The sequence below is a fragment of the Macaca nemestrina genome, chromosome 6 (assembly GCF_043159975.1).
Source record: "Macaca nemestrina isolate mMacNem1 chromosome 6, mMacNem.hap1, whole genome shotgun sequence".
Taxonomy (NCBI): Eukaryota; Metazoa; Chordata; class Mammalia; order Primates; family Cercopithecidae; genus Macaca; species Macaca nemestrina.
The window spans coordinates 6,494,273-6,514,824 of NC_092130.1; the positions used below are offsets into that span (position 1 = coordinate 6,494,273).

A 20,552-nucleotide genomic window follows, 5' to 3' on the forward strand; every position below is an offset into this window, starting at 1 on the left:
CAAAAGAAAAGTTAAGGTTTCCTATTATTTATTACATATTTTTAAGTAGCACTAAATTAATTCTACCCCAACTGTAAAGATACAGAATTTAAATAATCCCAACAGCCACTCTCTTACAATGATATAAAAAAAAAACTTTTATAAAACTGATGAAACAAGTTTTGTGTACTAAACTTTCAACTTGAGTTTCATGATCTTCTTCTAGAAAGGCTATTATAAATTCTTTTGCTTAGCAACAAAGAAAAGAAGCACAGATGGAATCATCACTTGCCCACTCATTTAAGCATTTGTTTCAAACAAATTTACAGCAATGAAAAATAGTCAGCGAAGGGTCTCTAAATTTAACATGTAGATAAAGCAAGAAAAATATGAAAGTGTTTTAAAATGCAAGGTCACACCACCTTTGGCAGTCAGGAATTAAATACATAGCATTTCTGGAGCAGATCCACAGCTCTTAAAGCAATGCATGAAACACATGAGGCAGTGATGTATAACATGCTTCCACTACTTACTCTACATATGCAATAGGTTTCCTGGGCACCATGGGGATATGTAAAAGACTGGCACTTTAAACAACTTGCATTTCTGAATGCAATCATTATTGCTTACATTCAAATGAAGTACTTGAAATGTCTGAAACTCAGAGGAATTGCAGTGGATATGTTGAGCCTTCCCTTTCAAAAACGGAAAGCAAGATACATTCTACAACAATATGAAGAGAAAAAGACTCCATTTTCACACTATTCAAAGGAATAATATGATATCTGAGTCATAATTTAATATCTGAAGAACAACTATAATGTTTTGACAGTCTGTAGATTGCCTTTGTTCTCTCAATAATTTTGCTGTCTCATTTTGGCTTTCTAGTGAAATGAAGCAAATTGAATATTATGTTGTTTTCATATATTGGATATAAAATACTCAACCACTATCATGAAACTGTGGATTGTTATATTCTGTGTGACATCTGATAATTTTTAAGCACTATTTTTGTCTCTTTATTCCCTTCACACACAGAAAAGAAAAAAGGCTCCCTAATTTTCAGAGTTCTCTCTATACACTGAATGTAACACTGCCTCATGAATCTTTATTTCACTATATCCAACCTGTGCTTCAGAAGGCTGAAAACAGATGTACTCGCATGTGGTTTTAATCTGTTTCATGCTGCTCCATTTCTAAGTAACAAGTACCAATTTCACAAGCGAGAAAAAACATGAATAACAATAAGATACAATATTCCCCAAATAATCATCTAGGCATCTACAGTAGTAAAAAGTTTTGCTGTCCAGGTGAAGAAAAAACTTGATAAGCCTAATAATATTGTAGCAATGCACAAGCTGCCACCTGGGGGATCAAAATTCAAAATCAGCCTGTAGCTCAGGCTCTAGGCTTATGAGACTGGGTGTGCAGTAAAGAAAATGAATTCGGTCTCTAGGGAAGAGAATTGTCACTGGTGTTGGTTATGGAGAAGGCAATACACAATTTCGTGGATAAAAATAACATCCAGACTTGCCAGCTGACCAGAGAAAGGACAGGGAGATAAGGAATGAGGAGAACCGTTTCCCCCAGCACAAAGAGCTAAATCCCTGTACATAGAAAAAATCGTAGTAGCCTCAAAATTCTTAGAAAAGCAATTAAAAATAAATTATAAGAAAACCTAATTGAATTATGAAAGCTAGGTACTCCTTTGAACATTTGTTTAAAAAAACGTAAGTTTTCCAACAAAGCAGTTGGAATCAATAACACATTCATAAAGAAATTCAAAAGCTGTACTTGAAGGTTCCTAGGCCTGTTAAGCATTTTGTTGATAGTAAAAATAAAATTTTTTAACTCCATTACAGCAAGGGAGATTTTTTGTTCCCAAATGAAAAATACAAATTAAATTTTCTAGCTCTTTTGAAAATTTAAGTTAATAATAGCCACACCAATAGATTCAACTTGTAGTTCCCGTAGCAATTTTAGGCGTTGTTATTTAAACATACACACACAAACTGCATACCTACGAGGAACTAGAAATGAAAGAGAAAAACAAATGAGGTCATTCATAATTTATGAAATTATTTTTAAGATTATTAAAGTTGTCTTTGAATTGTGAAGTCTTTAAAACAATCAAATCTTTTTTTTTTTTTTTCTGAGAGGTATATTGTTCTTTACTAATCTCAGAATTAATACGAATTTTCTTTTCTTTTCTTTTGGGGGGGCGGTGACAGAGTCTCTCTCTTCTGTCACCCAGGTTGGAGTGCAGTGGCCCGATCTCGACTCATTGCAACCTCTGCCTGCCAGATTCAAGCAATTCTCCTGCCTCAGCCTCTGGAGTAGCTGGGACTACAAGTGCACACCACTACACCCGGATAATTTTTCTATTTTTAGTAGAGATGGGGTTTTGCCATATTGGCCAGGCTGGTCTCGAACTCCTAATCTCAGGTGATCCACCTACCTCAGCCTCCCAAAGTGCTAGGGTTACTGGTATACGCTACCACACCTGGCTAATGTCAATTTTCTATTTTCTGTTTCTAAGGAAGCAGACCACTGGAAAAGTATTTTATTTATTTTCAAAATGAATTGGTAGGTGTTAGACACCTATTTCAAAATGATAATTTTGTTATTCAAATTTTATTTTTATTACCTTTAAACAAAATTTCACAATAGAATGAACCACTGTTAAAATCAAGCATAGTATTCCTAAAATAGCTATCTAAATCAGAAGGTAGTTCGACAAGAAATGAAATGCTGCCCTGAGCAAAAACAATGTCTTGGCAGTGATAGGCTATGGTGATACAAAGGTCGTGATCTTGTTTGAAAAAGAAAACAAGCATAACTATAATCTGGCATTTTAGGTCCATGCACTCATCTGTGAATTCTTCACTGCTCTTTGTAGGAAAAAACACACAAGGTTCCTGTAATATACTCAAGTCAGACTGGCACCTAAACTTAAACTGAAGCTGGCTTTTTTGATGAGCATGAAAGCGGACTTAGATGTTTAGTAATAATACATGTAATTTCTTTAGTGTCTTCTATGAACTAGGCAATATGCTGAAATCTGTAGCTGCATCATATCATGTCATCCTCACAGCCACCAGAGACTGTAGTGACAGAGTGGCAGTTTAACCAGATCTGATTCCAAAACCCACTGTCTTTCTATTCCGTCATGCTGCAGTCTATAAATCACTATTTTACAAAATCTGTATGTTCCCAGATTAGATCAATCAGACTTAATTTATTCTGTCATCAGACCTAACTTTTGATTATCCCTATAATATCAGCTTAAAGAAACTTAACTTAGTAAAAATTGGTAAGGAGAACTTAAAAAGAGAATATAGAATAAAGGCAGAACTTTAAACAATTACCCGTTGAGCAAACTAGAAGAAAAAAATCTGATAGAGATGTCCTGGCTAAAACTGATGGCCAAGGAAATTCTATTGTCAATCGTATCAGAATACCGTGTGCTGGCCGGGCACAGTGGCTCACACCTGTAATCCCAGCACTTTGAGAGGCCAAGGCGGGTGGATCACCTGAAGTTAGGAGTTCAAGACCAGCCCAACCAACAAGGTGAAACTCCATCTCTACTAAAAATACAAAAATTAGCCAGGCGTGGTGGCAGGCGCCTGTAGTCCCAGCTACTCAGGAGGCTGAGACAGGAGAATTGCTTAAACCCAGGAGGCAGAGGTTGCAGTGAGCTGACATCGCGCCACTGCACTCCAGCCTGCGCAACAGACCAAGACTCTGTCTCAAAAAATAAAATAAAATAAAATAATAATAATAATAATGTGTGCCAACTCTTTTATCTAACCTAAGTATTAGTTAGAGGCTTGCTTCTTAAAATGTCACATAACAAGTTGTTTCTATCACTGCTGTTTGTAGCCTATGTTTTCTGTGATAAAAAACATAGGCACTTAGAAAATGATTTCTAATTACTTATTATCTGTAGTACCTAGTGTATGGGAAGCTCTTTTAAAATTTGCTGAAAGAATTAAACACATTAAGAATATACAAATGTTCTTTAACCACTTTTTCCATATTTTTTTTTTTTTGAGACAGGGTCTTGAAGAGCAGGAACACAGCTCACTGCAGCCTCAACCTTCCCGGCCCAAGTGATCCTCCTGCCTCAGCATCCCATGTAACTGGGAACATAGATGTGGGTTGCCACAACTGGCTAATTTTTTATTTTTATTTTTTTAATGTTTGTAGCGACCAGGTCTCACCATCTTGCCCAGGCTGGTCTTGAACTCCTGGGCTCCAGCCACCCTCCACCTTGGCCTCCCAAAGTGCTGGGATTACAAGTGTGAGCGACCACACCAGACCTTAACTTTAAAAAAAAAAAAAAATTACTTTATTATATAAAGACAGGGTCTCACCATGTTTTCTCCTTTTTCAAATTACTTTATTATATAGAGACAGGGTCCTGTCACGTTGCCCAGGCTGGTCTCGAACTCCTGGGCTCAAGTGATTCTCCCTCCTTTCCCTCCCAAAGTGCTATAGATTCACAGCAAGTTGGAAAAGTAGTACAGAGAAAGCCTCATGTACCCTTTATCCAGTGTTCTCAAAAGGTAACATTTTACATAACTATAATACAAAACCAGGAAATTGACATTGGTACAACCCACAGACCTTATTCATATTTTTCCTTTAGCTATTTTTTAAGAGTGTACAATTTTTCTGGTGCTAGAAATAGCACCTTAGACTCTCCGTTTTTCTGAAGAGAAAACAAAGGGTCCAAGAGGCTGAAGACTAGCCAAAGTCAGAGTGCTAAAAAGTAGCAAAAATAAAGCCAATTCTGAGTGAGAGATCATCTCTCCACAGCTATTTAGCATGCATCTGCACTAGAGTCATCCACCAGAATTCCATGAGAAATTCAGTAAAGACCTTCCAAATAATTCTTATTTCAAAGGTATCACATCAGATAGATGCCTACTTTTTACACATTATTTTATTTTCCCTCTCTCCAGACACCTAAAAGCTTTCCTCATTAAAAAAAATTGTCACCATTGGTCTACTGAAAAATACATAAAATGTTTTTCTGCATCAGTAACATGATAAGCCAAACTCAAAGGGAAACTAGGCTAAGCGGGTCACCAGTTGAAACAACAGGCTGCCTTGTCACCTTTGACCTCAGTGCAAAGTTCTATGTCTGGCACAAAGCAGTGTCATAAACATTGAATCACTGAATGAATGAATCAGCCAACAACTTAAGTGGGATGACCAAATAAACCAAACATTCTCAGTTTCTAAAAAAAACAAAACAAAAAAAAACACCTGCTTTCTAATAAACTGATATTTTTATCCAGAAAAATGTTTTGTGAGATACTTTTCCCAACGTCAGAGGAAAGGCCCTTAGGAAATATCTAGTCTTGTAATTTTCATTCCTGGCTAGACGTTAGCATCACCTAAGATATTAAAAAAATACCATGCTAAGCCCGCACCCCATGTATGGAATGGGGTCCAGACATCTACATTTTATTTTTAAAGTACCCGAGGTAACTCTATGTCTTTACAAAGATGAAGAAATTGAGGCCTAGTCAAATAGAATGTCTTATTCAAGGTAACACAACTTGTCAGTAACATGAGACCAGAATCCATGTAGAAATAGTACTTTTTTTTAACATAATACATAGAAAAAAATTCTGAGAACTACGAAACTTCATTTTAACTTTGAAACTATTGGTTATTTTTTAAAATATGAAACTAGGCAAAAATTCTACCAACATGTGAACTCTTCCTGGGATATAATCACTGTCATAAGTAGGTAGACATAAACAATCGAGGCACTGAGAAGTTATTGCCTGAGATATTAAAAAAATAATAATAATAAGGGATGTGGTTGGTATCTTTGAGCTAATTGCCCATTCTTGGCAATTAGTATGAATGTAGTACTCTTAACTGGTATCACGATGGCTCCACTGTAGAGGTTCATCAAATATGTTGGATATTTTAACAAAAAGAGGTATATGTGTAAAATTGATAGAACTTACTGCATACAAAGTGACTCCATAATATTTGCCATACTGTGTATCAGATTAAATAGTTAATACACATTTAAAGCTATTGTCTAAAATCAATTGGGTATATTTCTAAACTTACCTTTAATGGTATCATTTTCAGCTCTCATTATGTCAATGAGTGAACTCTCCAGTGAGTGCATGTCGAATGTCCTGGGGCGATCCTGTAGACACAAACAGCCACAAACCACTTTTTAAAATAGCATTTAAATATAAAACAGGACAGTAAGTTTCATTAGATGGGACACAGATCACAAAGTAGCAATTTTACTCTCTATATAAGGCACATTATTACTAAATGTTATTATTAACACCAAACATCAAAAACCACAAAAGTGCATGCACAGGGCTCAGCAAAGAGTGATTTGATTTCTAATAATAATTTCAACAAAAGCATCACGTCTATTCAGAAAGCCAAAACCATTAAAACTATTTTCTGTATTAGTTAAGAACACTACATAAATGTAAAAAGAAAAAAAAATCATTATTCTTTCCCATCACTTAAGATTGCAAAAACGTGGCAAAGCTTTCCAAACTTGTCCCATTAGTTATCTGCTAGACTGGTACCTATATGTGCCGTTCAAAATAGCTATATTTTCTTATAAGGCAAGGTTTAAAAACAGTCATCAAATGATTGTAAGACTACTAAATGGTAAAGTATACAAAAACAAATGAGAGAAATCTTTTTTTTTTTTTTTTTTTTTTTTTGAGACAGAGTTTCACGCTGTTCTGGGCTGGAGTATTGTGGTGTAATCTCAGCTCACTACAACCTCTGCCTCCCAGGTTCAAGTGATTCTTGTGCCTCAGCCTCCAGAGCAGCTGGGATTACCGGCACCCGCCATCATGCCCAGCTAATTTTTTGTATTTTTAGTAGAAATGGGGTTTCATCATGTTGTCCAGGCTGGTCTTGAACTCCTGACCTCAAGGGATCCACCTGCCTCAGCCTCCCAAAGTGCTAGGATTACAGGCATGAGCCACTGGATCCAGCCAAGATAAATTATATACTTATTTTATGAAAATAAAAATATTGATTTATCCATCTCTATGTATTATCAAAGTTGTTCTTGACTATTAATGATTTGCCTTCTCTGAAGATTTGTTTTTAAAACTAATAATGTATATAGAAAGTTCAAAAAAAACCTCCTTCCTTCCAAAAAACATGTAAAAAAAATTTTTGGTAGACTCTCCCTTCCCCCAACATAAAAATAAATCTGGAATAATGAAGCACAGAAGCTGCTCTCATTACTGTCACGAGGCTTTCTCTAAGGAGAAGGATGAGAATAGCAATAGAGAACTGCTGAAGCATGTTCTGTCCCTCCCTGCCCCTAATGCAACATGTTATTAGGTCCCCAAACAACCCAGTCATTACTTTTGGTAAATAAAGGATAAAAGGATCAGAGTTAGAATAAGAGTTAGAACCTAGATGAGAAAGCAAAACAAAACAAAACAAAATCTCAATTCTTATTTACTCTCAACTTGCAAAATTAGGCTTGATTTTGTTGCCATTAAAATTAAAAGGAAGGAAGAGTGTGGGGTACATTGCTGACCTAAACCCCTGGCTTAACCAAGTGCATTTCGAGAGTGGGAATGGAATCCTAAAATATACAACATCCCAAGTGCTCTGACATTCCTCAGGATGAAGAGTACTAGAGACAACTAAAATTAAGGTTTAGCTTGATAAATTAGAAGTAGGAGATGAAAACATTTTAAAATTAAACTGAGACGAAGCAATAATACATGTTCTGACCCACCTTAAGGATACTGTACATAAACACACAAAGGCCGCTGCAAGAATATTAAAGAAAAAGGGGATCCCAAAGGAATCTGCAAGGAGATTTCTAAAAGCTTCTATTCAATTATGTTTCCTTTTACATTACTATTTAAATTCAAAGCTTTGACTTTTCTTTAAAAAAAATCACCTCCTAATTGTATCCCCTTCATTTTTCTACTTTCCTAGCTAACTTCTAGAACCTCTAAGCTGACAGAGGATGTCCTCCACTTGAGAGCATTTTTATTCTTTTTGGATGGACCTAACATTTCTCCTCTGTGCTTTTATAACACATCTTACCCACAGGATTATTCTGCTTCCCTGAAATAGGGACCAATCCTCCTGATCCCATCTCATCATGCAGATATTCAGTAATGTGCACTGAGTGGTTTTATAATACAACTGCAACTTGAGGAGTCCAAGGACAGTATATTTAGGTAGAATCCAATATTACAGGTAAGAGACAGTATTTCAAGTTCTCCCCCAGGGGTTGGAAGGTTAGGGTGAGGATGAGGATGGGGAAGAGTGAACAGGTGCCTTACCATCCTATACTGCTCTAAACTGGTATGACTCCCTCCAGAACATCTTTGCCTCACCTCTTCCACCAGATTCTTTCCTCATTATCCTCATCTCCTGAAAAAGATCTATCTAACGAGAGGCAGGAGTACACATGGCCAGGATCAGACTAAGGGTTAGTATTCCCAAAAGAGAGAAGCTGTTCTGTGTTTACACTTCCTCATCTCAAGCACTAAATTAAATCAAAACCTGCATATTCTTTCAGAAGCCAAGTAGACTTGAGGCATAATTTGAGGTTTAGAAGTTAATATAAAATTACACTATCTCATTCTGTAGTTGCTGGATATGTTATCTTTCAGCAATGAACCACACCTTTAAAAGGACCATCCATTTCCATCTCCAATACAAACCGGTCTTGGAGGCACTAATTCCTGGTGTCCGTTCACTGACTGTGAGCTTCCCAAGAACAGGAACTATGTCTCACATCAAATATTTCCAGTGTGCCTACCACAGCGGGGTGATGGTGTGCCAAGTCAGTCATGTCCTAAGCCCACGAGACTACCCAAAAGATCCTGAGGTGGCAGGAGCTTCCTGGCAGATGATCTCTGTTTAAAAATTATCATTTTCTATGTGTGTCATGCTGTAAAACAGGTTAAGAAGCACTGTCCTGTATTTCTGTATCACTCTGCCTCACATAGGTCTTGGCAGGTAGAAAGCACGCAAATGTTTGCTAAATCAATGAATGGATGTATTCCTTCATGTAATTTCTAAACATTTAAAATCTTTATTCTCTGCTACTTCCTTAAGATTTGTCTTTATATTTCCTCCTTTCCCTCTAAAGAGCTGTCTGTTTTCTTTTGGGGGAGGGGAGGAATTAAGTTTAGTGTTGTTTTTCATGCAACTAACAGAGTAAGCAACCTTATGAAGTTCTGAAACATGCATTTTGTCAATCACTGAATGACAAGAGCACTGAAAAGAAGCAATTGATAAAAAATATAACACAGACTATTTTTGTTTGGTTTGCTTTATAAGAACTATTTCCAGTAAGTCAAGAAGCCTCCATTTTACCTGTAAGTTTTTGTTTTTGTTTTTTTACCTATAGGTTTGTTTTTTTTTTTTTTTTTTTGAGACAGAGTCTCGCTCTGTCGCCAGGCTTGAGTGCAGTGACATGATCTCGCTCACTGCAACCTCCGTCTCTCGGGTTCAAGCGATACTCCTGCCTCAGCCTCCTGAGTAGCTGGGACTAAAGGTGTGTGCCACCATGTTCAGGTAATTTCTATATTTTTTAGTAGAGATGGGGTTTCACTATGTTGGCCAGCATGGTCTTGATCTCTTCACCTCGTGATCCGCCTACCTTGGCCAAAGTGCTGGGATTGCAGGTGTAAGCCACTGCACCTGGCAACCTACAGGTTTTTAAACGTGGTATTATGAATGGAATTTAGTAAACGATTCCACACCTTCCTCCCACTAGCCTGCCCCATGGGCACCCCAAGCATATTGCGGGAAACAAAGATTTTTGCTGACCTCTAACTGGTAAAGTACATTAAAACTAAAATCCTAAATTAAATTTTAAATTTTCAGTAATGTTTTATGAAATGAAAAAAAAATTTATTCACCCTTTTTACACTAACTTTTAGTAATGATACTAATTTTTTCCTATAATTTGTTACAATACAGGGACGACAAGTAAAAACAAATACATAAAGTTTGTTCAATTGGTACTGACTATTAGATGCAAGGTGTTTTGAGAAGGATTCTCAGACTCCACAGGGACTCAGAAGGAAACTGCCTCCACAGACTGCTACAAGGTAGAAGGTCCAACGGCACAAGTACTTCATTCTTGCCAAATCTAGTCTAATATGTATTCTTCCCCACGACCCAAACTTATTAGCAAGTATAGCTACTATAAACATTTTGTTTATGATGCTTTGGTAATTCAAAGAGTGCAAAAGCCACATATTTTGTCAAGTAAGCATTCTGTTCTCAGAGCAGGTTTTAAGGTTGTCATTCTTGATTTACTCCCTCACTGATCTTTTCTGTCCATTTTTAACATCTAATTTAAAAAATCCTAAAATGTGTCTGTACCATTAGGAAATAGGTAAGGGGGACACAGATAAATAAACCCAAAGTATAAGAACAGTACAAACAATGCTGGTTTTCCTAGGCAACAATTAAAGAGTCAAATCAAAAGTGTAAGAGTGCTTTGATTTCCATATTTCATTCTTCGATTTTGCCTTTTTAAACTGTTAATTGGATCAAATATAACCACTGACCTATTTTCTAGGCTCCATTTCCCAAAGATTCCAAAGATTAAACTAACTGTAAAATAGAAACCTTGTTAGGTGATGCTCTTCTTGATTGAACTTGAGCTAATGACCAAAACATGAACATTAGCATAAATGAATGGAATGGGCATTACACACTAGGAAGCTTCAACTCTGCCTGTCGTATTATATGAGCTTGGGCACTTTCGTCCTTCAGACCTCTTTCCTGGTCCATAAAAGGAGTGGTTTGATTGGATCTCTAATGTCCCTGTCCTAATTCCAAAATACATTTGTATTCTAGCTTTTTGATATCCTAACATATCTTGCTCTTTCAAGATTTACAGTTTAAATTATGACAATTATGGCAGGAACCAAAAATAAGGATGAGAATTTATTAATCAAAGTCCATCACTTTTGTCCACAAAAAGGCAAGGGTCAGTGATCAATTAGCAAGAAAATGATCACTTAGAGTCTTAAAAGGACAATCATGGCCAGGTGCGGTGGCTCACACCTGTAATCCCAGCACTTTGGGAGGCCGAGGCGGGCAGATCATGAGGTCTGGAGTTCGAGACCAGCCTGCCTAACATGGTGAAAAAATACAAAAATTAGCTGGGCTTGGTGGCAGGCACCTGTAATCCCAGCTACTTGGGAGGCTGAGGCAGGAGAATCATTTGAACCTGGGAGGCGGAGGTTGTAGTGAGCTGAGATCACACCGTTGCACTCCAGCCTGGTGACAGAGCAAGACTCTGTCTCAAAAAAAAAAAGAGAGAAAAAAAAAAAGGACAATCATGGCATTTTAATTACGCTACACAAAACATAAAATAAGCTGCTCTCAAAAAAAAAAAAAATCTACTTAAAAAATTCGCTGGGGAAAGTTAAGTGTGGTTTCAGATAGATGATTAAAGAATCTCTTATAAAACAAAAGATACTGACAACTAAGTTTGCTTCAACCCCACTGCCAGTTTCTCCTGGCACCCTAAAGGGAGAAATTAGAAAAGCAGATCCACCTTTTATTGAGCATCTACTAAGCACTTTATTAATACTGTCTTAATTAATCCTCAAACCTCCTAAGTTACATTATTATTATTATTCCTTTTTTTTTTTTTTGAGACAGGGTCTCACTCTGTCGCCCAAGCTGGAGTGCAGTGGCACAATCACAGCTCACCACAGCATCAAACTCCTGGGCTCCAGTGATCCTCTGGCCTCAGCCTCCCAAGTAGCTGGCACGACAGGCATGAGCTACTGCACCCAGCCTATTATTCCTATTTCAATAATAAAAACTGAGACTAAAGAAAACTCACACAATTTACTACACAGATTCGTTACTGCATAGTTTAGTGGCATAGTCAGGATTCAAACCCAAGTCTTACTATAAACCAAGTGATCCTTCCTTGGGTAGGGTAATGATCATGGCAGTCAAAGAACCACACTAATTAAGACATACATTTGAATAAAGGAGGCACTCTAAGGATTCTGAGGGTATGAACATGCTGGCTAGTGCCTGGCAAACAGTAGGCACTCAAATGTTACTTATATTTTACTTATACAAATGTTACCTTTTATATTTTACCTATACAAATGATATATATCAGAGGTACTAAAACCATAAGAAGAGAAAGAGAAACCTTATCTTCCTTCTCCCCACTGAGATGACAGAGTGGCACACAAATTAGAAATCTATCATAAATGCATCTCTGGGTTATCTATTAACCACAGTAGTACTGGTGGTAGTAACAGTAATAATAGGATTGCTATCAGCAGCTGACATTATGGGTTACATTCATAAGCTCATTTATTCCTCACAAAACCCTGATACAATTAGGTATGTTCAGTTATTATCCCACTTCACAGATGAAGAAACTGAAGCTTCGAGTAATTAAATAATTCCATCAATGTCAGGTAAGTGGAGGCAGAATGTGCACCCAGGCCTTCTGACTCTAGAACATGTGAGCTTAGTAATCATGAAGGAAAATATAAGATCACCAATGATTTTCAAAGCTAAGCAAAGCAAACTTTATCACAATGCTTAAACCTTATCTTATTTTGTAGTCTTAATTATTATATTTAATATACTGAGTTGAATGTCAGTAACTGGTTAGTTTCAGTTTCTGTCATCCCTACTTCACAGGACAATTTCTAAAGGAAAAGCCTTATGATACCACTATGAAAATCAAAGTTGATAAAAATAAACTTCTGACAAAACAAAATGAACGTTTCAGAGAGGACCCTTGTTTTTAGTATACACCTGAATGATACTGCCCGCCAGGGCAAAATGGGAAGACCCACATCAGTACATAACTAATGACAACGCTTTTCATCACATTCCAGAAGCTGCCACAAGCAGCACGTGAACCTGCTGGTCTGTCCTATCAGGAAAAACAACTACATTGTAATTATACCACAGACCCAAATAATCATTTGTGGCCTTTTTTTTTTTTTTTTTTTTTTAACATCCAGATGGTTGATCTAAGCCAGCATTTCTCATACTTGAGAGTACGTCAGAATCACCTGGAGGTCTTGTTAAAATACAGATGACTGGGTCCATCCCCACAGTCTCATTCAGCATGGGTCGGGTTCAAGGTTTCGCATTTCTGACAAGTTTCCAAATGACACCAGGGATTACTCTTTGAGAACCACTGAGTTAAGCAAATCCATTCAACAGGTTAACTTCATTAGATCCTTAGGGGTGTGCTCTATAGCTTGTATCCTAGTTGGCCAGCTATGATGTAGTCCAGTTTAAATATTCTACAGGAACTATTTTAAGATTTCCTTATGAAGAGAAGGGCTTTGCTCTCAAAACCTGAAACAGCTCTGTCTTTCAAGTTCTGAGGTCCATACCTTTGGAAAGATTAAAATAAAGTTCAATTTCACCAAAACAAAATTCCTTGAGAAAAAGCATCAAGAGGTGAGTGGCTCACCATTAAGAACAAACAAAATACAAATTTGGTGCTTGAATTTTCACAATAATGGGGTAGCTGGCATTCATATACCCCATATCTTAAGAATATAGCCTTTTTATTTTTCATTCAGCGACATGGAATACCTGCCCTTCAGGTATTTACTACTGACAGGTCTTCTCTCTCTCACAACTGGTCAAATGCCCTATAAGCCAAGATAAACAGTCTAAACAAAGGACATGCTAATTACTCATTCCTTCAGATTCAAACTATTTATCAAGTCACATCATCAGAAAATACATAGTATATACTGGTCCCTTTTGACTTGCTTTTATAGAACTATGGCTTAACAGCGTGATCTCAGATTTTAATAAGCAAAAAATATTAGTAACTGCCATTTGTTAAACATCTATGAATTTTCTTGTAAAATTTGTCAGCAACAGAAAAATTCATTGTCTGTCAATGCCCCATGATTAGAAACCTGCGAGGCAAATTTCTCTCAAAACTATTTCACTCTTGTTTAAAAGTATGCTTATTTTCATTAGAGAATGAGATTTACATCACCCATCATGTTACATTTTTCTCTTGGATACTGGGATGTTCACAGTTAGGTTATGTGCTCAGAGGCAATAACTGTACTGAGCTTAAATGTTCTCATCTAAATATAACCCATGCTACCCACCACCACCACCCTATTATTGCTTCTTTTTATACTTGAGCTAGTATGTTTTGGCATTACCAGACTGAGTCTAAAACACAAAATGTAATTAACTGAATGTAACCACATTATTAAGAACCGAAGCCAAAATTCAGCTATCCCTTGACTCATTCTATTTCTATAAAAACATCTATTACTGTGATCATCACTTCTCAGACTGCTATATATCTGTACCAGGCTATGGAAGTTTCTCTTTCTGGCTTAAACTTTCCCTGGTAAAGAAGGGAGGGAAAATATTTTGGTTTGAAAGGAAAGTGTACGCCAGTGTGTCAGCTGCCAAAATAAATAGAAATTTTGAGATGCCAGTAGAGCCCATAATTAATCAAAGGTAACTATGGAAGTTTCAGTTCAAGGTTTGCCAAAATGTAAATATTCCTCTTGAATTAAATAATATGTAAATTCACAGATTATCAAGAGTGGACGATCCAGTCAGGTTTCAAGTTTCCACTTCCAAATGACCCTCACATCCCTACGCAGGCAGCAAATCCCTTTTCCCTTATGTCTCCCTAGCATTCTGACATCCCACAAGACAGTGATAAGCTCTGTTATACAGAGCTTATCGCTATCACCACGCACCATGAGCTTCGCTCATTTTCATATCCACAGCTTGTAGCATGCCATAAAGCCATCATCACCAATATAGAAAGCGGCTAATATGTTCCTCCTAGCTCTGTGTTGTGCATCTTACATGAATTACATAACATTTACATATATTCGTTCCTCACAACCATCACGTGAAGTCAGTACTGTCATTTATTATCCCCATTGTAGGAAATGAAGCTAGGAGAAGTTAACTAATTGCCCTACAAAGTCACACAGTAAGTGGTAGAGTCTGACTTCAGAGCAGATGCTCAGGAAAAGTGGTTTAAGTGAAGTTTTGTTTGGGCCTAGAATTTTTGCTCTATTGTTACCTGCAAGGTATGAAATCCTTCACTATATATACGTGGCCTGAATGAAGACAACGAGCATCAGAGATTAAAGTTAAAGCAGTAATTATCTGAAGCAGCAGGGACCACATTTAACAGCATCTCATATTTCTTAGCAAGTTCCCTCTTCAATCAGTACTTTTTCATTATGACTCCTGTAATGAAGGTAGAGTCTAACAGATCTTAGGTTACCACATGTTCCCTAATAGAATTATAACCTATAACTAAATGAACGAATGTCTTCAGTATATTACCTTGGATCAACAGCTCCATTTGGTTGCCATGTGAATTGACAAATAAGCTCTCTACAGAAAGCCTCTGAGAACATTTTTTATTTTTTGCACCTTCACTAAATAAATCACATTCATTTTGAGCATTATAAATCCTTAAAATGATAAACATTTCTTGTCATCACTTATTTGTATTAAAAAACCAAATGACCATTGTAGGCTTGATTAGTCAGTTCCTGAATCAACAGACCTTTTCTTCTTCTTGACAATTTGTTCATACTAATCTTGCCTAGCAGAGAGAAATAATTAAAATCTATCACAAGCTTTGATACTTGTGATACTAAGTATCAAACATACTAAGCAAGTGATCTTGATGCTGCAACATCATTGAACCTTAATTTCATCAGCAAAATGAGGATAACAGCACCTCCCTTATAAAACTGTGGTGAAAAGCCAATGAGATAAGGTATAAGGGCAGCAGGAGCACAAGGCATGGCAGCTGGTGAACTCATTCAATAAACATTTCTCTGCCCCTTCTCTCTATGGTGCAATGAAAAAAGCAGGAAACTCACATTTTAAATTAGATATCAGTTATATCCGAATAAGTCAGCCATTCTGTGCTATTTCCTATAACCTCTTTTCATAGAGATAATCAAAATAAGTTCAAACCTATGACCCCAAAACTATCAGTATAAGACTTCTTCTCTCTAATAAGCTATTCAGGGCAAGAAGTCATTAGTTCAAGGAAAGCAGGCAAGCAGGTAAACAATATTAACACTCAGTCTTGAGGAATGAAGTCATTTGACCTCAGCTGGCTGTCAGAGTTCCTCTTCTCCATGTCTGCTAGGCCTGAGCAAGGTACAGAGTCAGCAGGCAGAAGAGTCCACCCTAATGCACAACCTTTTTTTTTTTTTTTTTTTTTGAGACAGAGTTTTGCTGTTGCTGTCAAGGCTGGAGTGCAGTGGCGCAATCTCGGCTCACCGCAACCTCTGTCTCCTGGGTTCAAGTGATTCTTCTGCCTCAGTCTCCCGAGTAGCTGAAACTACAGGCGCCCGCCACCACACCAGGCTAATTTTGTATTTTTAGTAGAGACGGGGTTTCTCCATTTTGGTCAGGTTGGTCTCTTAACTCCCGACCTCAGGTGATCCGCCCACCTTGGCCTCTTGAAGTGCTGGGATGACAGGTGTGAGCCACGCCTGGCCAATGCACAATCTGTATTCCTAAACTGAAGCTTATGTCTTGTAACCCTCGGCATCTCTTCTCTTTTGTGAGCCTTGACAGTGATCTCAAAAAGCATCCTGTGCCCAGCCTCCACATTTCCAGACTCTCACAACCCACCCCCCCGACCCCCATCCATAGTTCTCCAGAATCTCCTGGGCAGAAGGCACTCCCCAACACTCAGGCACAAAGAGGAGGTCACCGGCCAGTACACTTCAGGAGCAGAAGGATCACGTTTGCCATAGTTAAGTATCCTCAGCCCATGGCCCTTCAAAAGCATCAAACATTTGTGCACTGAAAGCAAACAAGAAATTTAAAAAGTTGACTCAGTCTAAAAGTCTGCAAAGGACCCCAAACCTCTACATTCCTCTTAAAAAACAGAAAAACAAAAAAGACAACAACCATAAAAGCTCAGTCCTGTCCTGTTATCTCTCTCATCTTTCCTTTCAGAGGTCTTACCCACAAGTCCACAGAAGTGTGAACCTAGAGAAAGGGTAAGATGAAGGGAGGAAAATGGTATACTCTCCTCCCAAATTTCGAATCACCAGGTGGTATTTGGGTGCTTTACCTGGATCTCCTATTTTTCTATGTTACAGAAGGAGGAGATGAAGCCAATAGTGGTCCACCACTGTTGGCAGCAGGTTGAGCAGTGAAACAGGCTGAGCAGGTACAACAGAAACGTGGGCCTTGCTTCATTTTCTCACTACCCTTCTTTAAAAAAACGACTTGAAAAAATCGTTAATGTTTTCTTTTAAAGACTCCTCCTACAGACACATACTAAATCATTTACAGATGAAATAATGTATGAGGCAACTGCTTCAAAATAATACAAAAGGGGAGAGAGAAGGTTAAGGGTATAGATGAAACAGGGCTGTCCAGGAGCTGGTAATTGTTGAAGCCAGGTGACATGTACATGGGAGTTCACCAGACTATTCTATCTACCATGGAATATGTTTAAATTTTTCCATAATAAAAATTTAAGAAGACATGGGTCAGGGGGTGCTTTACCAACAGAGAAAAAAAGATATCACCAGTTGGTCACTTTCAGCAGTGTTCAAGAAAATCAGTGTGTCATCTTGCCTCAGTCCCACTATTATTTAAGTATAGTGACTTTAGGAATTGTATTTTATTTTTTTAAAATTAAGTTCAGGCCAGGTGCAGTGGCTCACGCCTATAATCCCAGCACTTCCAGAGGCCAAAGCGAGTGAATCACCTGAGGTCAAGAGTTCGAGACCAGCCTGGCCAACATGGTGAACTAAAAAGTACAAAAATTAGATGGGCCTGGTGGCACATGCCTGTAGTTCCAGCTACTGGAGAGGCTGAGGAACGAGAATTGCTTGAACCTGGGAGGTGGTGGTTGCAGTGAACCAAGATCGCGCTACTGTACTCCAGTCTGAGTGACAGAATGAGACCTTGTCTCAAAAAAAAAAATTAAGTTCAAATTATCACACACCAGTTATACATGGGTTTTCAGATTTTAAGAAATTGTGCTATACTTTGAATAAAACTGTGACTTAATATTTCTGTTTGACGACTTGCTTTCTTAAAACAATAGAATCTTCTAGAAGTCAAACATTAGACATATCTCATTTTATCCTCAAAAATACCAGACAAAAGAAATGAGAAAATAAAGGACCCGGAAGGTGGTGTAGCTTGCCTAGGTCACATAGCTAATGAGTGGCCGAGCCATACCTGGAACCCAGATCTGACTTCCATTAACTAAGATATTTTTCTAATAACATTTTTTCAGAGTATATGAACATTCTGAGTCACGTTCTTATATTGAGTTTTATTTTTTTAAGGTCTCATAGACAATAAAATGGCGGCAACTATTTTACTGACTAGTACCATGATCCTATTGACTAGATGCATTCCTCAAGAATACCTGGAAGAATTATTATTTAAATTGTTACACGGTATTTTTAAATAAATATAGACTTAAAATATATAATACTGAGAAACTAATTATAACTTAGCTTTGGTCTACTAAAAAATGATTGGAATATATCTGATAAATCTTCAGCAAATAGAAATTGCCCAACCAAAATACCTACAATATAAAATGTGCTTGTACAGCTTAGAGCTTTGAACTTGAATAATTCCATTTGTAAACATGAATAAGCACCTATAGATAGCCGATGGAGTTTTTCTTTGGCATGTAATGGGACCAGAATTCTGCTATCCAAGTTAAAGTTTGCCTTTTGTAGTACCATTTTGTCATAGAATGTAAATAAGCACGCTATATATAAATATACAGGTAACTTATACAAGTGTGTATTTGTAATTGATAATTACACTTTCCAAATATTTTTCCAAAAAAATCATAAATTTTCTAAAAATTTAAAATTTCCAAATATAAGCATACATTTATAAACACATTAATGACTACATTAATAAAAGTGTTTGGAAATGCCATTTATACAATTTTTTGTTATAGCTAAAATTGAATCTGTTAGTTTGCCTTAAAGATTAAACAACTTATAGATTAAAATGAAATGAAACTATTGGGCTAGTTGATAATTTGTTTATAATGAGAAAAAAATGCATGTTCAGTCTTACTCAAAGATTAGCACAGGTCAAAAACACATTACAAACCATGTTACTAATTTATTTTTTATGACAGTCCTGTGCCTAGTCTATAACATAGTAGGTGCTCCAATAAATGTGTGCTAAATACATTACAATATATTTTTTTAAACTCTTGATTCCAGGATAAAAGCCAAACTATTCTCAATTCAAAACTATGGCACCCTTTCATATCTCTTACTGAAAAATCATAAATTCTCCATTAAAATGTAGTCTCCTCTAATGTATGCAAAAGCAATCACATGTTCTAAAGTTCTTAATAAAACAACTGTAGCCAAAATCTTTCAAAATACTGAAAGAAACAGGCTGTCAATGCTAATCAAAGTTTAAGCTTATATTGAATTAGAAAACTTCTCTTCAAGAAAATCGACAATTCTGCTAAATATTTTATCTGTCTGGGGTTGTATCTATAGCTTATTCAATAAAGCATATACAGCAAGATAAGCATGACTAAAATATTTCACAGTAACACAGCTATATTTGTAACTAATTTCATAACTTTATTCAATATTAGAAAGCCATATTTTAAATTTAAAAAGTTAACCAACCTAATATGGCCACATACATAAGGGGCCTCACATTACCTTTCACTGTTAGGTATTATTATATTTTAGAAAAAGTATTTGTATTTTTTGTAGAGACGGGGTCTGACCATGTTGCCCAGGCCTGGTCTCAAATTCCTGGGCTCAAGTGATCTGCCCACCTCAGCCTCCCAAAGTGCTAGGATTACAGGTGTGAGCCACCATGCCTGGTCAGGTATTATTTTCTTGATATTGTATTTTCTTCTGGAATTTAAAAGATTTACTCAAGGTCACACTGCTCATTAGAGCTCAGAGACAAATTTTTAAAGCTTTATATATGCATTTTGTTTATTTTTACAACAGCTTCATACAGTAAATAATTATATTCAAATTCAGAGTCAAACTTAAGTCTGAGTCCACAGCCTATGCTTCACTCTACATTTTTGGGCTCACAAAATTGCCTTTCTCAATAATTATTCACTTTTCACCTTCAGAAATTGATCGAAAATAGTATCAACACCTTTATCTTTCTATCTACTAAGTATTTTTTAAAAACTTAAAGGTGGAACTCATTCTGTTTCAATAAGATAAAATGTGATGAGAAAAAAATGGATGGGAATCTACAATAAAATCGAATTTTAAAAAATATACTGCTCTAAATTTATCATGGTAAAATGTACTTTTAATTTCTGCAAGGCAGTTTTGAACAATTAAACATAAAATAAAATGAATTTTGTCACAAAAAGTTAAAATGCTCACATTATAGGTTCTCTGCCTTAAAGAGAAACACATTATTCACATTATCTTATGTGTGATGAAACCAAAAACTGAGGTACAATACAGCACTGAAGAAATACGACAGTGAATTATCAAGCTTATTTTCCTCCTAGCAAAACAGAGAAAAAGTCATAA

At 36.7% G+C, this 20,552-nt stretch overlaps 1 protein-coding gene across 4 annotated transcripts in view; it reads right to left on the reverse strand.

Annotated features, from left to right (window-relative positions):
• Positions 1-20,552, reverse strand: part of LOC105480900 (cytoplasmic polyadenylation element binding protein 4) — a 67,887-nt gene that overhangs the window by 39,636 nt on the left and 7,699 nt on the right. For all 4 annotated transcript variants that reach the window (XM_011740099.2, XM_011740098.2, XM_011740096.2 and 1 more), the window contains exon 2: positions 6,079-6,160. In XM_011740099.2, the coding sequence (XP_011738401.1) occupies positions 6,079-6,160 (82 nt within the window). The remainder of the gene's footprint in view (positions 1-6,078; positions 6,161-20,552) is intronic.